The sequence below is a fragment of the Crocodylus siamensis genome, chromosome 3 (genome assembly GCF_052110815.1).
Source record: "Crocodylus siamensis isolate JL-2025a chromosome 3, ASM5211081v1, whole genome shotgun sequence".
In the NCBI taxonomy this organism is placed as follows: Eukaryota; Metazoa; Chordata; order Crocodylia; family Crocodylidae; genus Crocodylus; species Crocodylus siamensis.
This window is the reverse complement of record NC_143397.1, coordinates 178,304,623-178,324,877: the sequence shown is the minus strand read 5'-3', so window position 1 is coordinate 178,324,877 and position 20,255 is coordinate 178,304,623. Positions and strand designations below refer to the sequence as shown.

At 40.8% G+C, this 20,255-nt stretch overlaps 1 protein-coding gene across 1 annotated transcript in view; it reads left to right on the top strand.

Moving 5' to 3' along the window:
• The window catches only part of CDH2 (cadherin 2), a 190,546-nt gene that overhangs the window by 146,357 nt on the left and 23,934 nt on the right, over window positions 1-20,255 (top strand). The window contains exon 14 of the mRNA XM_090039866.1: window positions 3,387-3,526. Coding sequence (XP_089895992.1) covers window positions 3,387-3,526 — 140 coding nt within the window. The remainder of the gene's footprint in view (window positions 1-3,386; window positions 3,527-20,255) is intronic.

The following is a 20,255-nucleotide window of genomic DNA, read 5'->3' as shown; positions in this document are numbered from 1 at the left end:
AGTCATAAAAAAATAAACTTTTCATGCTTGGTAAAGTCTTCATCTGTATATGGAACTGACACAACATTTAATGATGATACACAAGGCATTTTTTAAAAGTTAGCCAGTAATTTAATCAATTACTGTCAAAATTACCAAATCATTTAACCTTTCTGTCAAATAATGTCAGATGAACTGGAATTTCTTTCCATCAAGAGGCTTTTGGTTACAGCTTGAAACACCCATTAGACCAAGAATCCAGTTACTTGTGACCTGTTGAATTGACTTTTTTGCCATTGATTTTTTTTAACAACTTAAAATAGCATAATGATTTGATAGAGATCAAGATTTTAAATGAGAAGAAATTTGAGTTACCCATACAATCTTAAAACTATAAACATATCTGTCCTTTTTCTCAGTGCATCCCTTTTTCTTTTGATTAAACAACTGTCTAAGCATAGGTCACAATCACATAGTCTGATCCATTCAGGTGGACTGTTGTACCATGGATCAGACTGCTAGATCGTAAGCAAAGCCTGGGAGTCCTCAGGGCATGTGTGATACCAGCCACTTATAGCACTATATATGTAAAAGTAAATGACACATTATTCTAGAACTCAGTTTTACTATGGGAGACATTCCTGATAAATCATCTGATCACTTGCAAAACTCTAAATCTTTCTTCCCTGAAATACACATCTTATGTGGCAGATCTAGCTTAGGGACAGGTTTACGACCTTCATTTCTTGAAAAAATGATTGATGTACAGGTCATTGCATATCTGAGGTGGTTTCAGCATTTCTGAATTCAAAGCAACTTTTTCTGGGGGTAAAAGAATCATCTGTTAACATTGCTAGAACCAACTGAAATTAAGAACCTGTTAAGCAATCTAAAATTCATACTACAATGAATTATTAAGGTCCAAAAATAACACAAGGGGGTAGTGAGGTTTGGCAGATAAGAAACATGATTAGGAATCAGAAAACCCTGGTTGTGTTCCCAGTTCATCTATTTTGTGACCTTGGGAAATTGTGTTTTTCAGTCTCCTCACCTTTTATGGAAATACTTGGTGATTTTACAGATAAAAAGCATAATGTACATTTCATCTACTCTATTTACTTGAATCTAGTTGACCCTGAATATAAGATGACCCCCCCCCCACATGCACACAATAATTGACTCTATATATGGAAAATTTATAAATGTGTTCTAATTCTCTGGGTATAGTATCTAATTGTCACAAGGTTGTGTTAAATTCATGTGGCCATCTCTATCCCCCCTCCCCTTCTGCAACAGGGAAAACAGTGACTGGGTGGGGGAAGGGGTCAAGTGGCCCCATTGCCCTTTGCCTTCCCACCCACTTTGTCCCTTTGCAGCCTTCCTACCCTACCCCAGCTCCCCACAGCCTTTACTCTTCCCCTCCCACTCCCTACAATCTCTGCCCCTTACCCCTGCTCCCCAGTCTGCTTCTTCCCCTCTCCTTCTCCACCTTACTGTCAGACTCTGCTTGGGCTCTGTTCCTTCCCAGACTACTGCACATGGAAGCGCAGCCCGTCAGCCATGCACTAGTGTCGGCATTGCTGATGGATTGGCTAGGTAGGGGACAGAACTTCTGTGTACTCCATACCTGGGAGGGAATTGAGTGCCAGCTACAGCTAAGCTGCACATGACAGTAAGGGGGAGGGGGTGACCAGAATCTGAGGAAGACAGGTGTAGGAGGGGAGGAGACTTCTGGGGTCTGATTCTGGCCCCAACCTGAGCTTAGGGCCAGAGTCAGAGTTGCAGCACCTGCCAATCCCCCCCCCCATTGCCTGTTTTGTCAGAGTAAGATGAGGGGCTCCCCCACCCATTGATTTGGAGTGGGGGGGTGGTGGAGAAGCCTCATCTTACATTGAGTCCAGCCCCACCCTCCACAGATCTGGCCCAGTTCCCTCACCACAGGGGTCTTGATCTGCCCCCCACCCCCATTTCTTTCCTTCCCCTCCACTACAACATACTTACAAGATGGATGCAGCTCTCCAAGCTGCCGGGCTGTGCGTGTACAGGGCATTTATTGGCCACATTATCGTCCGCATCAGGCAAAAAAAGCCAATTTCTGATATAGTCAATTCTGTGTGTGTGTGTTTGTTTGTGCATATATACTGTGGGTGTATGTGTGTACACATGCACCCACACTATCAATAAAGGGCTTAGTCCATCTGTCTGTCTGTCCGTAACGCTCTTGCGGAGTGTGGCTACAGCCAGTGCTGCGTGTGGTGCAAATTGCCTATCAAGCATGATGGCGGGGACAGAGGGAACAGAGTGGTGGGGAGAAGTTGACGCGGGGCTGGACGTAGAATGGGGGTGTTGGGGAGAATGATGGCGGGGACAGAGTGCTGCCATGACAGAGGTGATGGAGTGGTGGGGCAAAGCCAGCACTCCTGGCCTCACTCTCCACCCCCAGCCCTGCTCCTTGGAGGTGGCAGCAGCATGGGGTGATGGTGGAGTGGGACAGTGGAGCACTGCTATGATGGAGGGGACAGAGGAGAGGGGACATTGGCGTCCCCCCCTGCCCCCCCAGCCCTGCTCCTTGGAGGTGGCAATGGCAGCACAGGTGGTGGCAGCGCGCACTGGCTTGGCCCCCCCTTCTATCCCCACCATCATTCTTGATGGGCAGTTCGCTAGTTTTCTTTATATCAAAAACATTTCTCAGCATAGGAAAACAAAACCACACAATACCTTTCTAAAGATTAGGAAAGTAAATCTTCCCATCTTCCCTTAAATGTCCTAAATTTTGAACACTTAACATGGTAACCTGACACATTCTTTTGACAGTTTCTTAGCATGATAATATACTTTGAGTATCGCAACTCTGCATACTGCCACAACCTGCCTAAAAAAACCATGAAGTTGGCTTACACAAATCCCAGGAAATGCCCCTGGTTCAATGAGTTTCCTAGATCACACACAGCTAGTCTCTAACTGGCCTGAGAAGGAGTGTTCTTGCAGGAGGCCTGCTAAAGAGAAGAAGAATGATGATAGTACTCTAACTTCCCTGATTTGGCAGATGGACCCAATAGATACATTCAAAGACACCTCAAGTTAGAACAGTCTCTAGATTAAAGCTGCATTTCTCCCATTTTCTTTGGGTGCACTGCCTGAAGAAGGCATCTTGAAATCAGGCCATTATCTGTGCCTCAGATTTTGGATAAATGCTACATGAGATGGAAGAAAATCTAAGGGATCCCATTTGAGGTGTTTTATAATTCTGTTAAACTTCTTCCATGAAATCCTCCTTCAAAACATAATTTTGTCTTAATGTTCAAGATGCTAATTTTATCTGCTTTTAAAGCTGTTTATAAATCTCTTCTACCAGGGAGAGAGTAGTAATGTTTCTTAATTTTTTTCCCTTCCTTTTTTGCATCTAGTTCTCGTTTTGATGTTTGTTGTATGGATGAAACGCCGTGATAAGGAACGTCAGGCCAAACAGCTCTTGATTGATCCAGAAGATGATGTAAGGGACAATATTCTGAAATACGATGAAGAAGGCGGTGGAGAAGAAGACCAGGTGAGAAATGTGTGGTGCTTCCAAAATGTAGGTGAAAACCTGACAGAGTAGTAAACCATCTTTTCCATTTCCTGATTATATAGCATGGCTGTGTTCTTGCATTCTTGCTCTTGCAACAAATAGTGCACATACTGAGAAACCTGAAAATGGATACTGCTTTCTAGTGAGCTCTCTTCAGTTTAGAGATGTCAAATTCCAGCCTTTTGGGATGAAATAATAAACCAGTGTCTTGACCACTTATAGGCATTATAGTTCCCATAGCATCCTGGCCAAATTCCAACTTGAGGATAATTGCGTTTACAAGAAAATGTAAATCCTCTTTCAATTTTTGAAAATTATTCTTCACTACCTCTCTAAAATACTGTTGTGTAGAGCTGCTGAGAGAGAATGGTTAATGCCTTCCACTTTGAATGAGGCTGTATTTTAGTGAGGAGCAAGTGCTTCCTATGTATAAAGTCTGTAAATCTCTTTGGGCTTCCTCTGAATAAAAGTGCTATGTAAATAGAGATTGGCCAGTTCTGGAATTTGAGACTAAAAACCCTTTAAATTTCAAGGAGGCTATGTATGTAGACAAATCCCCAAAAGAAATGTTACCTTTTGATATGTCCTCAAGTTGGCACTGCATGCCTCTTCCTCTGGAAACATCACTATTAGCTTAGCAGGGGCTGGATGCATTTTGGCTGGCATTATCTTCCCTTCCTCCTTAACTTGGGTAGGATCAAACTAGAGGAGGTGATGGGGGCTAGTGACTTACCCTAGAAGAGCTGGTGTGCAGTAGCTGTTTGTGCACCTTTGGGTAAATGAAGCTAAATTGGGACAATTTAATTTAGAGGTAAACTGCCCCAGTTAAGCTTTCACTTACCATGGAATAAGGGCAGGCACATGGACAGTTACCATGTCACCTGTTCTAATGATTAGCACTCTTAATTTGCTTTAATATGTATAGAATTTAGGGCCATGAGAAATGGCTATGTCTTGTTTCAGTTTTGGATTTGGCCATTTCATTTTGGTGTTTTGAATCACTGCTCTGTTTCGATTCAGCCAAATCTGTCACGGAGTTTTGACGCCATTTTGTTGCTTCAGATTGGTTGAGAGACGCAGGCACAGCCGGGTGGCTGCAGGTTCTCCCGTGCTTCCTTTGGCTGTGCCTGCCTCTTCCTAGCCAGGGGGAGCTGTGGAAGAAGCCCCAATGGCTGCCCTGCCTGGCCCCATCCTGCACCCGGTTGGCCCCAGCCTAGTCCTGGCACTCAAGAAGAGGAAAAAAAGCCCCGCATTCATGAGCTGCAGCAGCAGCGATTTGAGGCCTCTGGGTGCTTGTGGCAGACCCCTCCATCCCCCCCAATGCAGCGTGGGGCGGTGGGGGGGTAGTGGGGATTGCCCCCTGGTTGGCACTCATGTGGCAGCTGCCCCATGGCACAGATGCAGCATAGCTTGGTAGGGTGCCCCACGCAGTCGCTGGCCAACTTCAGAACAGTCCTTGCACCCCTCTTCCCCCTCCCTCTTCTTAGTTTCTGTTTCCCTGCAAGCCCCGCTATGAAACGTCCGAAACGTTTCGGATGGTTTCGTTTCATTTTGCAGATGTTTAGGATTTGGGCGCCAAAACGGGACAAAACACCTCCGAAACAAAACTACCGAAATTTCACACAGCCATAGTGGAATTATTTCCTCTAGTCCCCACCCCAAAAGCTAATGAGTTGGTATGGTACAGAGCAAGGGAAAGAGAACTTGGTAAGGAAGTAAGATCTAGCTTTTCCCCTAGTATATTCCTGGAACCCCTTGTGACTACAGCTTATTGTAACCACAGAAATTAGAGTGTTGTAAGATTTCTGGGCAACACTTTTCCGTGCAACATGAAGTTAGAAACTACCTTTCAGGGAAGGTGCATGAAGAAATTCTGAGGGGGAAGTTTCATGAAGTTTTCAAGTAGACTTTTTACCACTACTTTGTGATAAAAAGACCACACATGAGGAGATGATTGATCCTTCTGAACCCGGTAAGATGCACTGCTTCTTCAACCGAAGTTTGTAAAATGTAACGATAGTAAAGTACTTCTCAATCACTGAGTAAAAGCAGTAGAGTTTGTGAAAATTATTATTATATTTTGAAGTAATAGCAATAGTTTCAAAATGAACAGTGAAGAGTGCCAATTTGGTTTTCTTCTAAAAAGCCTTCAGGAAAAGAAAAGTTCTCTACGCACCCCACTCTTGTCCACCAGTGACTCAGCTTAGTGATTCAGATTAGTAGTTATGTATATCTTCTCCCTTGTGCTCACCTCAGCAAGTTTTCCTGCATCCTGGAGCTCTCTTCCCAAACACCCTCTTTGTCCCTTGGTGTCATTCCCGTCATTGTTCAGACATTTTTGAGCAGTTTCTCAAGATAAGTAGTCTGCAGTCTTGGGTGTTTCCTATGGTCAGACTTATTATGGGACATATTAAGAACTACACTTGTATTCACATGTCCCTTTGTAGCTTGATTTGGCAGTGCAGCGTAACCATATTTAGGACAGAATTCTGTTTCCTTCTACATGCTATATTTATTGTGCAATTTCTTTATTAGTTGCACAGTAAATTTAGACTGGCCACATGTGCAAATTAACTATTCCACTTTAAAAGGTTCCAATCAGCTATAAAGTTATTGCTTGAAAAATGTGTATTAAGCTTATAGCCAGTTTCTACCTTGGTTTAATTTGCACATGTAGGCAGTCCTGCAGCTGGGAGATTTCAGCCAGTGCAGTTGCCCAGTCACAGAGGTGTAGGGAGCACTCCAGGCAGTGGCTGGGAGATCACAGCTGTTGCAATCTCTTAGCCATGGGGCGCTCCACTCACCCTACAGGTGGGAGACCACAGCAGCACTCCATGGCTGTGGGGGCTGAGTCCCACAGCTGACAGGGATTCGTGGTCCCAGCTGTGCCTTGCATATGGCACAGCTGAGACCAAGAGCCACCTCAGGTATAGGGATTCTTAGTCCAGGCTGCACATATGGTGCTACTGGGAGCAAGAGCCCCATCAGGTGTGGGACTTTGTCACAACCTTGCAGCGCCCTTCATGAGAGCATGTTTTTTGCCAGTGCAGGGGAAGTGCATGATCAGGCTCCCCCTACGCTGGCAGTAAGGTACAAGTGGATCTAACGTACGATCCCACAATCACATCTCCTGCCATAGATGAGTGGCATGGCAGGAGGCATGATTGTGTTGATTGCACATTAGATCTAATCCCAGCTGTCTGTGCACTTGTAGTGGGGCATAAATTAGCATTTTTAGCCACATACCTGGGTGTTTTTTACCTTGATTCTGCACTGTGGACATATAAGCATTTGTACGTAGACTAAGTGTGTTCAGTAGGCTACATGCTGGCCAAGCATTTGTGCATGTACCTGAGTGTAAGTCTTAAAAATGCATGTACCTGAGTGTAAGTCTTAAAAAATATATATATATATATAGAGAGAGAGAGAGAGAGATAGTGAGGAAGGAAGAGGTGGGCCTTTGTTTTATCCCCAATAGCTGAGTGGTTAGGGGTCTTACCCAGACTTGAGTTCTGGGCCCTTGTTATGCAGAGGGAGTTTGAACCTGAATATTTCTGACTTCTAGGACAGCACTCTTAACTACCGTGCCATAGATTAGGTAGGTATTATTTAATTCCCTCTCTACCACTCCATTAAAGCTGAGTCACTGGCTCTTGTAATTAATAGCTATTGCATAGAATGGATGGAGAGCAGTGCAGTGGAAAGGCCCTGTTGGGAACAAAGGTTGACCTGCTCTTTTCCATGTCAGCATCCATCTCGTTGAGCTGAACATACTTTAGCTTGTTCTCTTCTTCCCAGTTTGAAGAAGAGCACACTGGAGAAGACATTGGCTAATGCCTCATCTGTGTCCTGGTGATTAGAGTACTGTCCTAGGAAGTCAGCGAGGATCAGATTCAGTCTCCCCCTGGATGATGGGAGGGCCTAGAGTTCAAGTCTCTCACTTCCTGAGTAAAGCCCCTAACTGCTCAACTTTTGTGGCTAAAACTAAAGGGCCCTCTTCCTCCTCCTCCTCTTTTGCCTTCTGTCATTAGTTGTAGATTTCTGGCAAGCTGTGTTTTTGTTACTTAGATGCACGTACAAGTCTCCAGTGGGTACACATACCTAGTCATTTATCTACCCAGCTAGAGGATAGCCTATTGCTCGTGTTCAGTCTATATGTGCATGCATACACCTCCATAGCAGAGAGGGAATGTGCTACCTGTGTGTAAGTGCCAAACATCCTACTTGCAAGGCTAGAAAGCAGCTATTTTGGTAAACCTGCCTTCCCTCCCCTTCTCTTTCGTTGAGTCAAGAAAGATGCATGAAAACAAGGCCACATTGTGGCTTTTTGTGGGTTTGGTGGGGGGGAGGTTTAATAAAAATTGAAGGATTTTGACCATGACCTCTTGGATATCTCAGGAAATACGGTCTTAGTATTATAGTCAAGAACTAGGCCCCTAGGTAATTCCTCATGTGGCTCAGATAAAATAATCCACTGAGTTGGAGGCTGTAATATGGGATCAGATTCTTAAGCTCAACATATGTTCAGAGCCTGGGATTTTTATGTCTTTTTTTTTTTTCCTTGTGAGATATTTTACCATGTAAAATCTAAAGTCCCATCTGTACTTAACTGGGTAGTAAGCATTCTTAATTCTTTTTATGCAGTGTAATGTGAAATTTAGGAAATGCTGAGTACTTGAAATGTTCCAAAAAGTTCCCTACAAGTAGCAATCATGTTTCCCCAGACATTTAGCTTAGAGAAGTAAGATACAGAGTTGTGTACAAAACGTTATAAGCAGCAGACATTAGTCATTGACAGCATTTTTTGAATGATTGTACCTTTGTCACAAATCATAGCAGAAAGCCTTATTCTGCCAGCTCCCATTTTTCCAGCATTTCCAGAAAAGCATTTGAAATTACATTACTAGTCTATTTTCAGAATAAGGCTTTCACAGAACAAAACTGCCACTCTTCTATTAAAATCAAGTTGGGGGAAGGGTATTCTGTTACCCTGTATCCATAAGTCATCAGTGAACGACAGAAAAACATGCTTTTTTTTTTTTTTATCAATATTAACATTTGCTCGTGTGTTCTTGGAAAAATGTCAGATTTGACTGAGGAAGAAAGGTGGAAGGCAATGCTTTTGGTAGAAGGCGATGCATAATGTGACTCCAGTGCACTGAACAATCAAACAAAGCCTCTGTCTTCAATGGCAGAATAAGATGTTCAAAGCTTCCATTGCATCTCAGTGAAAGCGCAGCGTATTTTAACAAAGTTAGATGTTTTCATAATGCATAGCTTTTGAAATGTTTATATATTTATATATGTTTATTTATGTTAGCAGCCAGGTCTGCCAAAGCCTGCTGTAAATGTCTGCTTATTTCTGAGTAGATATTTAAAGAGTCATCCAAAATGATGTTGTATTTCTTTGTTGTTCTTATTTATGGTTCCTTGGGGTACTTGGATACATGTGGTTCATCATGGCATTCAGGTATGGTGTTCATGCCATCTAAAATCAAATTTCTAGGGGATGATTTCCCTTTTTATTGAGGAGACATTTTTGTTTGAGCCGTCATTGTAGACTTGAAAAACTCCTACAAGAAGGTTTATTATCATCTCGCTTATGGCCTTTTACATGAGGAATCAAAGTGGAGTTTTCAAGAACAAGCTGTCTGAATGGTTGCCTTTGAACACTGCTTACCAGTTACAGATCTCTTAGTTCTCAAACCCTGTGAATAAATGCAACAGCAATTGGAAAACATTAGGCCATTTGGTGCTAGAGATTTTAAATATGATATTTGACTGTGGCAGTATTTGAATACAGACCAAATGTTGAGTCTGTCTGTAGATCATAGTAAGCTCTTAGATTAATTTTTGAGGACAGCAGCATGTAATTTTCAGGATTTGCATCTTGTTGATAATAGAGATGTTTCTGGGGAATATTTGTCCATTCTGATTTTTAAAATGGAAGCAGCCCCAACCTGTATTCTGAGCTGTTTTCAGCCTCTGCTAATTACTTATATAACACTTAATCCTTATGTTTACAACATTGGTGAGGGCTCATGACTTTCTCCCAACCCTGCTTTGGCCTGTGTGTTTTATCCTGCAACAGGGTGAAGATCACAGATTTATAATAGTCAGCACATTAGCCTTCTCTTGCTGATTTATGAATGTCCAATAAACTTTTTCAATCCAAAATGGTATCCTGCCATCATGGTTTTTCCTTTTCCGAAATGGAGAGTCTCCCTCCCCTCCCCTCCTCTCTCCTGGTACATGGTGTTATCACAGTTAACACTTCAGCATGTTGCATACTAGTTAAGGTGGTGTGGAGCCATAAGTTTGAGCCATCCTCTAGACTTTTGAATGCTGTTCCTAGTTGACCCAGGGTTCAGGCTAGGGAGTCTAAAGCATCTGAATGTCATGCTGGCCTCAGAAATTCACAGGTCTTAAGCAGGATAGTCTGATTGGTGACTTGCCGTGGGCTCACTTTGACTTGGCTTAATTTAATGTTTAAGTATTGAGGCTGGCACTTGATTCTCTACCAGCCTGTTGCTAGTCCAGGGGGTTCATTTTTGTGAACTGTTGGTTGAAGTGGCCCCACCTATATGTCCAGCAATCCGGACTAATATAGAGCATGTTTTTATTCTAGCTGTAGCAACTGGAGGTGGATTAGTGCTTTCAGTCCTGCCCATCACCATGGCTACCTCAACTGCAAGATTGCAGTCTGAGGCCTTGCCCCTCCAAAACATTTCTTCTGTTTTGTCTCTGCTCCCCCATTTTCTTTGATTTCCTGTTGTTGCACCTGTTAGCAAGCATTGACTCTCCCCTTACTTATCTTTCTGACTCCTGATAGAAGGGTTACCCCAAAGTTATAGGTAATTCCACTTACTTTACTCAAAAAATTCACACTAGTTCATCTCCTTGGCCCATTTGTCTTGCATAATCATTTTGGCAGCTTGTAATTGTTTACTGAAAAGCTCTTTTGGATAATGAAACCTTCTATTGCACACTCAAAAGATGCGTCTTGCAGCATCTTCCCTGAAGATGCATTTTAAGAGTGCCTGCAGTTTTCCTCAAGGTCTGCCACCTGCAGCATCACCACTAAGAGTTTTGATTGCCTCCAGGCTTGGCAGGTTTAAGTTGGGTAGAGAAAAAAAGTCCTTACTACTGCAGAGTCTTCCATAAAGAGTCTTTCTTAAGAGACTTGAAAGTAAATTGCCAGTTATGCAAAATAAAAAAGTAGGTTCCCCTTTGTTCCAAATTGACCACACAAGGTTTCAGTTCTTGTAGTTCCTCAAATTAAAATGATTCCAGCTTTCTACTAGTGCAGCTTTTGGGAAGGGGGAACCAGAGTAATAGAATAAAAAAATTAGGGTTGGAAGGGACCCTACTGGTTCGTGGTGGAGGTGATCATTTCAGACCATGTAGAGGTGATTAATTCAAATCATCCCATGTTTCCATTCATCCGGGACCTCTCCTGATGCCTATGAGTTTTCAAAGATGATGGCCAGCAGCTCTTCAGTCTTATCAGCCAACTCGCTCAGCACCCTCAGTTGTATCTCATCTGGTCCCATGGATTTGTATATGTCTAGCTTTTCTAAGTAGTCCCTGACTTGTTCTTTCAGCACTGAGGGCTGCTAACCTCTTCCTCAAACTGTGCTGCCCAGTGCAGTAGTCTAGAAGCTGACCTTACCTGTGAAGACTGAGGCAAAAAAAGCCATTGAGCACTTTGGCCTTTTCTGCACCGTCTAGCACAAAGTTGCCTCCCCCATTTAGTAAGGGACTTGCATGTTCCCTGATCCTCCTCTTGCTACCAGCATACTTGTAGAAATCCTTCTTGTTACCTGTCATATCGCTTGCTAGCTGCAACTCCCAGTTGCGCTTTGGCCACGGGCAGCTGGTGCCTCCTGATCCTGGAGGGGCACCGGTGGCCGTACCCACCCTACACATCGCCTATGACTTTGGCCTTCCTGATTTCATCCCTGCATGCTCAAGCAATGGTCTTGTACACCTCCCTAGATATTTGTCCAAGTTTCCACTTCTATAAGCTTCCTTTTTGTGATTTAGTTTACTGAAGAGTTCCCTGCTGAGCCAACTGGTCTTCTGCCATACTTGCTAGTCTTCCTGTGGATCAGGATGGTTTTGTTCCTGCACTCTCAGTAAAGCTTCTTTAGAGTACAGCCAGCTCTCCAGGGCTGCTCTCCCCCTCAGTTGGGCTTCCCAGGAGATCCTGCCCCATAAGTTCCCGAAGTGAGTCAGAGATTGCTTTTCTGAAGTCCACGGTCCTTACTCTGCTGCTATCTATCCTGAACTCAATCATCTCATGTTCACTGCTGCCCAAGTTGCCATCTCCTTCTACATTCACGGCCATTTCTTTCCTGTTTGTGACCAGAGCCCTTCCCACTAGGTTAGTGAGCCTGTCTTCAAAGATTATCTTCCAGTGATTCCCATCTCTTCCCAGTAATCATTAGCCTGCTTACCATGTTTGCAGCCCCTGTTTGCTGGCTCCAATTAGAATCCCTAACCCCCAAGCCCCTAACATCCATCTATTTTTATAAATCTCATTTATGGTAAGGTGTTTCTGTAGTTGCTCAGAGGTGTGGCTAAAGTCGCATCAAATCAATGGGTACTGCAGTTTACTCAAGAAAATATTGTTGGTTTCTAGCAACATCTACATGGCAGCTTTGTGTTCCTTCATTCCTGGTGGTTTCTTCTAGATTGAGGCAATTCAAGTATTTCCCAAGTAAGGGAAGGTTTTACTAATGTACATTCTTTCTCCTGTTGTTACGTAGCAGAGTAGCAGTTATTTTGTCCTTCTCGTATCTGAACAAACATTTCAATTCTTTTAAATTCAGGTTGGCACATCTTTGCCAATCTGTCTCCGAGAGACTTCTACTCATTCATCTTCATGGATGCTTTACTTCAAGGTGTCAAAGACCTGGCCCACAGAGCCCTGGCATCTGGCCAGTGGTACTGCCTTGGGGTCTCAGACTGGACCCACATGTCGCAAGGAGCGTGCAAAAGTGCCAACACAAGAAACATTGTTCCACCCGAAGTTCCATGGCCTGGAAAGGCAACCAGCAAAAATGGCACTGAGGATGGGCCATCAGCTCCCAGTCAGATGTAATGTCAGACAGTCTATCTTATATAAACTTAAATACGCAAAAGAGATGGCATTGCACAAGGAGCTGATGCTCCCTTTCAGCTGTGTAGAGTTCCCTACAGGCAGTAGCTTCAGCATCAGTTTTGTTTTTGTTTGTTTTTTCCAGTGTTGTTAATATGTTTATCTGAATACAGAACAAGAAATCAAATCATCAGTGGCATAGCACTGTTGACCTCAGTAGAACTATATTGATTTACCACATCTGAGGATCTCATCCATATTTCCATAGGAAGAAATATTGTCATAGTCTGAGTATTCTGATATGTCTGTCCCCTGAAACATACATAATCCAGTGTCGGCATCAGACAAGTTCTGTAGTTACCAGTGACAGTACTTATCAACAGACTACATGATCTTTAGGCTGCAGCAGTAGTCAGGGGAAGTTTAATGGACAAATGACAGACACTATAGTGCTCTCCCTTGACATGATGTGCACTCAATTTGTAATCACTGCAGTCAGCTCTAAATATTAGAACCTGGTGTTGACTAAGTGTTAATGTACTTAGCACATGTATCCACTGTGTTCCAGACATACAAGTTACAACCAGTGAACATCACTAATTCATTTTGTGATATAGTTCTGGACATTGATGTGATTAACACAGAGTCATTGTGGTATTTGACTTAGTTGTGACAAAGATTAAATGTTGACCCACTAACATACACATTGTAGTTGTCCTTGTATTACAAATATTCAATATTACCTTTTTTTCTTGAATAAGTCACAGTGGTTACTTTGCACATCTCTACGTATTGCCTCAGTTCTACAGCCCTTACATATGTTGAAGAACACGTATGTAAGTGATCTTCTTTGAAGTTAATAGTACTGCCCAAATGAATGCTATTAATCATCAGTATTGTAGGATTTGAACATACTGTATTGGGCTTATCGCTCCATCTAGCCTGCTAATCTTTTTTTGCAAGTTTCTAACTCAAAATGTTTTTAATATTATTTTGAGTCTGTTTTCTGTTAAGAACTTTCTTTCCTTGACACTTATTCAAAAGCTATTAAAAATAGCCTATAGCTCACATTTTTGTCATTTTGATTGTAAGACTTTATGTATGGTGCTCATTAGCATTATAATACTCAGTAACATTTAGATTAGAGGCAATAATCAGAAAATTAAAACAAAATGGAGTACTTTCTTGTACAAGAATGCATCTAACTTCTAAAAAAAAATTACTGTTAGAATTTGGTATGTTCCCAAATAATCAGGCTTTATTTGTAATGCCTGGTGATTATTCTCTTACTTTGTCCATCTTTTTATTTTTTGCTCTTCACCAGAAGAAAAAATATATAAAGATATTTTAATATAATTTTTTTCTTAATTGTCTTAATTCTTATCTAAATATGTATTTGCTGTTGACACTTTCCCTGTACATGAGAAACTTATTTGCTTTTACTTTATCAAAGTGGAAATCCCTACCAACATACCTAATTTTGCCCTCCTTTTAGGGGTTTTTCACTTCTTTCTCTCATTTAGCATTTTCGTTGCATAAAATTGCCACAAACTTTATATTAAGATCTTAATGAAAAAAATAACTGATGGTTATAAGATACCCTTAGGCATCTATATTTATTGTCATTAAAAAGAAATTAGTGGGATTATTTTTTCATATTAGGAAATTAACTTTATTTTCTGAATGACTACATGTAATGCTCATAGGGAGAAATTATGTTCGTTCCTTGGTGAATCTTTACCTCACCACAGAAAAGGTAAGGTTTTCATAATTCCATTACAAAACTGTTCAAATATCTTTTATCCTATCTAGGACTTGTGGCTTTTATACTACTTTATCTGCAGCTGGAGTTTAACTTTCAGTTTTATTATTATTAACCAGAAAGCCAGCTTATCTTTTTTATCGTAGGAAATGATTAAGCAGCAATACTCTAGGTATATCTATAGTAAAAAAAATAAATGGGAATAAGGTAGCAAAAAGGAACTGAAATATGAATTGGCTAATATAAAACAGCTATTGGTACAAACATGGCTTTTCTTAAGTAGCTCCAGCCTTATACCCTAATGTCCCCATGCCCCCATATTAAGCCTCTTAAATTCAGCAGCTTGGGGGTTCTGCCTCTTTTGGAATACAGGAGGGTCAGGGCCAGTGTGCATGTTGCAAACTCTTCATAGCTTTGCGTTTGAGGTTGCTTTTTATTATTTTCTTAGAAGAGAAATTTTTGATACAATACCAGCTAAAGACTGTTTAAATGCTTCTTCCGATCGGTAGGACTGAGCATTAGTGGTTGGTTCTGTCAAATAACATAATCAACCATTGGGGTAAATCCTCTTAGAGGTAGTCCAAAATGCATTCAAAACACAAAGCAGTTGTAATCGCGCACACAGTTAACTTGGTTGTGTGTGCATATCAATCCTCCGAGGTTGAGTTACAAAATTAATTGGATTAGATGGGGTGGAGGGGAAGCAAGTAGTGTATGGAGTTATGTTGTACTTTTTCTTGTGTGTGCCTAGCATATTCAGTTTTACTGAGGTTGCTGTTCAGTTCATTCAATTAAGATTCCAGTTTATTTGGTTACAAAAGGAAGGTTGCACTCTCAGGTAGGACAGATCCAGCTGCTCTAATTATAGTCAATGCAATTAACTAATATACAACAAAGTATTTGTTTTAAAAAAAAAAGTATTAAGCTCTGGCTAACATTCAATACAGTCAGAACAGCCAGTCCAGAACAAGATGCTAGTGGTCTGCATGGATTTTCAGTCCAGATAAAGCTAAGGAAGAAATATTACGTGCCCTGGAGAAACCAACCATTTTCATCTGTCTATAGCCACAGCTGAAGAGAGAGCAGGCATTGCCCATCAGCAATTTTTCTTTTCTAAAAAAATAAAAATAAAAAAATAAAAATGCTATTTTGAAGTCAAACAGTTTCAGAGCCATACACTTGCCACCTATCAAGGAAAAAACAAGGTGTACACATCCTGTTTTGAGCTCTGGAAGATCAGAATTGCTCCAGCATGTTGTTGTGTGTTTGCTTTAATTAGTTATAGGTTTAGGAACCATGAAATCATGTGTCAAGGGAGGTACCCTGTTCTCTGGGGCAGCTTAGGAAAGCTGCTGGAGGTGGTGATGCTTCAAGCAAGGGTCCAGCCACGTAACTGCCACTGTTAAGACTTGTGCACAGTTTGTTAGCACCCATGTGCAGTGATGGATTACTTAAGTTGTCTGCACAGCTACTGAGCATGTGTGGTAAGATGCAAGTTGGTCAGGCAGGCATGCTGTTCTGTATCCCCATACGCTGAGCAGGTATTACACAGAATCCCGTAAGTATTTCAGTCACAATAGCTGAGTGGTTAAAGCACTTGGCCAGGAAGCAAGAGACCACGATTCTAGGCACTACAATTTCAGGACTTAATCTCAGGTGTGATTATACAGAACCACATGCCTGCCTTGTTAGTATAGAGTCTATTTAGCATGCTTAGTAGCTGTGTGGATGCTTACACCCTCTATATGGCACATGAAATAGGATCACAAGCTGCATTTAATGCAAAAAATAGCAGTTACATGGTTGGAATACTGCTCTGTCGGTGCATAAAGTGACCCCAAAAGTGACAGTGGATTTTCCCTATAGTATCTCTTAGTATACATACAAAAAAACATGCAGCATAGCCACAGACATACACATCCCTGTAGATGTGTGCAGTTATCAGCAAGCAGACAAAGCAATAAATCCTTTATGGTGAGTGAGTGTAACCTTTTCAGCTGCTAGTTTTCTATTATTTCATCCTCTGTGCCTATCTGCTTTCAACCTACAATTTGTCCCACTTCAAAGCTTCATTCTTCAGAAGTCCTAATAGTTTATAAGGTCTAAGTGTACCGTGTATGTGTACATGCAGATAAGGCGTTCACCATTTTGTGGGTATATGTATTGTATACCCCAGATTTATTCTGTCAGTTTTCATACATTAAATATGCCTGAATACCCTAGAATATAATTATATAGGGTTTGTTATGGTACATCAAACATGCACATCCATATAATTTATATATACTTGAGAGTATTTTAATATTTAAGCTTTTGTTCAGAAATAATATATGTTAATTGGATTCTTTGCAAATATATGTATTTTTTCTTTTATTAATACTCAGATAAGGGTTTTTTCCATTGTAAATCATTTTAAGATGCTTAGCATAAAGGACCTTACATAAAAATAATTTGTATTGCACTCAGGAGCACTTACTGAAACCCAGATTCTAGTTACGTATCCTTTGTATAATTAGTTTTTTCTACTTGCAGCAGTGTCACATGCTCATTAGAAGGTCAGTCATTGTTCTTTGAATTACTTAAGAGATTATTCTTGATTATATTCATCCTAAAATGCACAATATGTTTAAATGAAACAAATATTTTATTTTCTTTGGAGAGATCAGTGTAGGTACATTTTTTGTTCATTGTAGATTTCTTTTTTTTCCCCTCCCCTCTTCCTAATGATTGGATCAAAGAGTTTAGTATCTATCATATGAGTTTTTAGATGTATGCATTTAATTAAAATTACCATATTTGCTGTTTTAATGTCCTAGTAATATAATAGGTAGCCTTCTGAGACCATGTGGCTATGGTACAGCACTGTGCATAGACTTCCTTGCTGTGTAAAGCAAATACAAATGAAAAGGGCTAGACGCTGGTAAGCAGTGTTCCTATGCCACCACTTCCAATTTGTAGCGTCTTCTCATTTTCTGATGGGATTGTACAGGTTGAGAGGTTAGAAACGGGAGATGGGAGAGGTTTTGCTCTTAAAACACCTTTCCTGCCCCCCAGTTAGTGATAATGACCTCTTCCTAGATTCCAGCTGCAAGGAAGGAAGCTTCACTTGCTTGGAGTGAGTGCTTATGTGTGGACAATTGCCTTTTTGTGTCAGGAGGAAAGTATTTAGGAGCAGGTTGAAGGGATATTAAATGGACCTCTCTAGCTAAGTTTTGATTGTGTCTGAATGATTTCATTGGACTTTAAATTAGCCATTATATCTTATATCTTATTGTGTGTGTGTTATGTGAGAAATTTGATCTGTGCTCCCAACTGCTACAGAATTGGACATCCAGATTTATTTTTTTTTTAATTTTAACCCCTTTCAACTACCTTCTAGTTAGGAACTGGTTAATTTCTAGGGCTTGGACAGTTAGTTCACATTTAATATACGTCACAGCTGGGGTCTCATTTCAGAAACACAAGACAGGATCTAACAGTGACCCAAATCTTTGCTCAAAGATGTTGAGTGCACAGTCGGAAGCTAATAAAGTCACTACTATCCATGATTTAAAAGGACACCATAAACTTGCTTATTTTTTAATTATCTCAGTTTAAAAAGGCTATTTTTTCTGATAGTTTCTTTTTAATATATCCTTATTTTCTTTTTTTTAATCCTTTCTTATTACAAAAATGCTTAGGGTAAAGTTGTGGGGGGTTTTTTGCTTTGTTGTTGGGTTCTTTTGCTGGGCGTGAGCCACAATACTAAAGATGCTATTCCATGAGACCGGAGCCTCTGTGAACAAAACAGTAAGACTGTCAGTGCACAAAGGGGTGTCAGGTGCACTACATGGACAAACCTGAAAAAATCTGCCTTTAGCTAACTTATTTCAGTATTTAATAGTGATGAAAGGTAAAATATTTCAAGTTGATGGTATCCGGTATTCTCTTACCTATGAAGATCTGGATTGAGAATTTTGTTGGCATGATACCAGTACTACTACTTTCATGGGTTCTTTCTATTGAGCCTAATCTGAAGGCGTATTGGGAAATGAGATGCCAAGTCCCCAAATAAATCTGTTTGATTTAAATGGTGTCCAAGCACTAAGGGGTGGTGGGGAGGAGGGTGTTAATTTAGGAATTGTATCAGCTCAGGCTACATAAAAGTTAGAAAAGATGATGGCAAGCAAAACAAAACTCACAAAACATTTGGCAGGCATCATATGCTGCTTCTGTTGATCAAGTAATCCAGCCTCTAGTCAGAAATATTCACTGAATAGGACCAAACTGCTTTACTTCACTCCCTGATTACCCCCTTGACTTCAGAGGATCTGAGAGCAAACTGAAGTTTCTAGAAGTTTTTTTCTGCAATCCTAGAATTGTAGAAAGTGTAGAGACTTTTATCTACCCCTGCTTGTGTCCTTTTTCTCATATATTCCACAATTTTCCATTAATTTGTCACCCCTGAGGTTAACTGTATTGACTGTCTCTGCTTGAGACTATCCTTGAAGATTGATCAGAGGTTTTTGCTAACACAGATGTCTTGTCTGTTTCATGACACAGGCAAGTTGAGTACAAATCTCTTGCGTCCCATGTCTTATGCTGGCTTCATGTTTGTGATTTTCAGGATTTTATTTTTAAACTATAAAGTCTTAAATAACATGGGGTGTTTTAAGCCATTTTCTTTTTCCCTGTTTGTTCTTGCAATTAAATACAATTGAGCAGAATTAGCTTCAGATAACTTATTCTTGATGTAAGGTTCTCCATTCTGCAATTAACATCTTTTGTTCAGATCCCTGTTCAGGAAGGATGTAAAGAACAGTTATTCTGAGGGCTGCTGTGTTCTTGTGTTTGTGCAGAAATTCTGAATTATTTGAAGCGGTGTGGACCTCTATCATAGGGTAGCCCCCAAAATTTTGAAATTACCCCGCTCTGCTCTCAGACCCTGTCTAAGCCCAGCCCTCATTCAGTCGGGTGATCCACTTGATCAGACCAGGCCTCACCTGCTGGCCCCTGGGTCAGCTGACTTTCCAATTAGGCCTTGAACCCCACCTGCCTGCGGCTCAACAGGCTGCCTAACTTCTTAAAGCACCAAGGCAACAGCCTTACACAGTTAACATGTAATTGGCATTAATTTAAATGAGATCCTAGAACCTAGAGTAATAGGCAAAATGTATGCATTTGGTGAATGTTATGTGCCTGCTTTGATAGTGTCATTCCAAAGATATATGAGTTTTCAGAGGAGGAAAGCAGGCAAGGAAGTATTACTAACCCTGCGAAGGCAGGGTCAGGTATGTGTGGAAGAAGTGGTGTGGCATTCGTATTGCCCGCTGAAGATTAGTAATAACCTTTTTAACTGTAGCGCTCAGGGCTGCTTGGAAACTTAACAGGGAAAAAAATGAAAATATTATGTTTGGTTGTTTGATATTGCATTGCTGGTATGGTTTCTATTTAAAAAGAACTGTTTGGTTTTTTGTTGGTTTTTTTTTACTTTATAATAATAAATTAAAATGTAGAGGGTCTCAGAGTTGCATCATAAAGGGTCTCAGAGTTGCATCAAAGCAACATTAATTATTCTTGTTTGAATTCTGCTCTGTGGAAATGTTTAGTATAAAAATCAGGGAATTTGTCTGTCCTTCCCCATTAATGTTTTTCCCCATATGTCTTCTCTACAGGTATGAGAAGCATATTTATATTCCATGTTTAATTTTTCCAAAATTTAAATTTTCCTCTCATTCTTAAAGTAGTTTACTTAACCCCCTCCTCCCAAAAAGGGGAGCGGGGGGAGAGTATTAGGAGCTCTTTCTTCATTTTTTCTTACTTCTTATCAGTTTTAACTATTCAGTACAAATTACCTTATTATT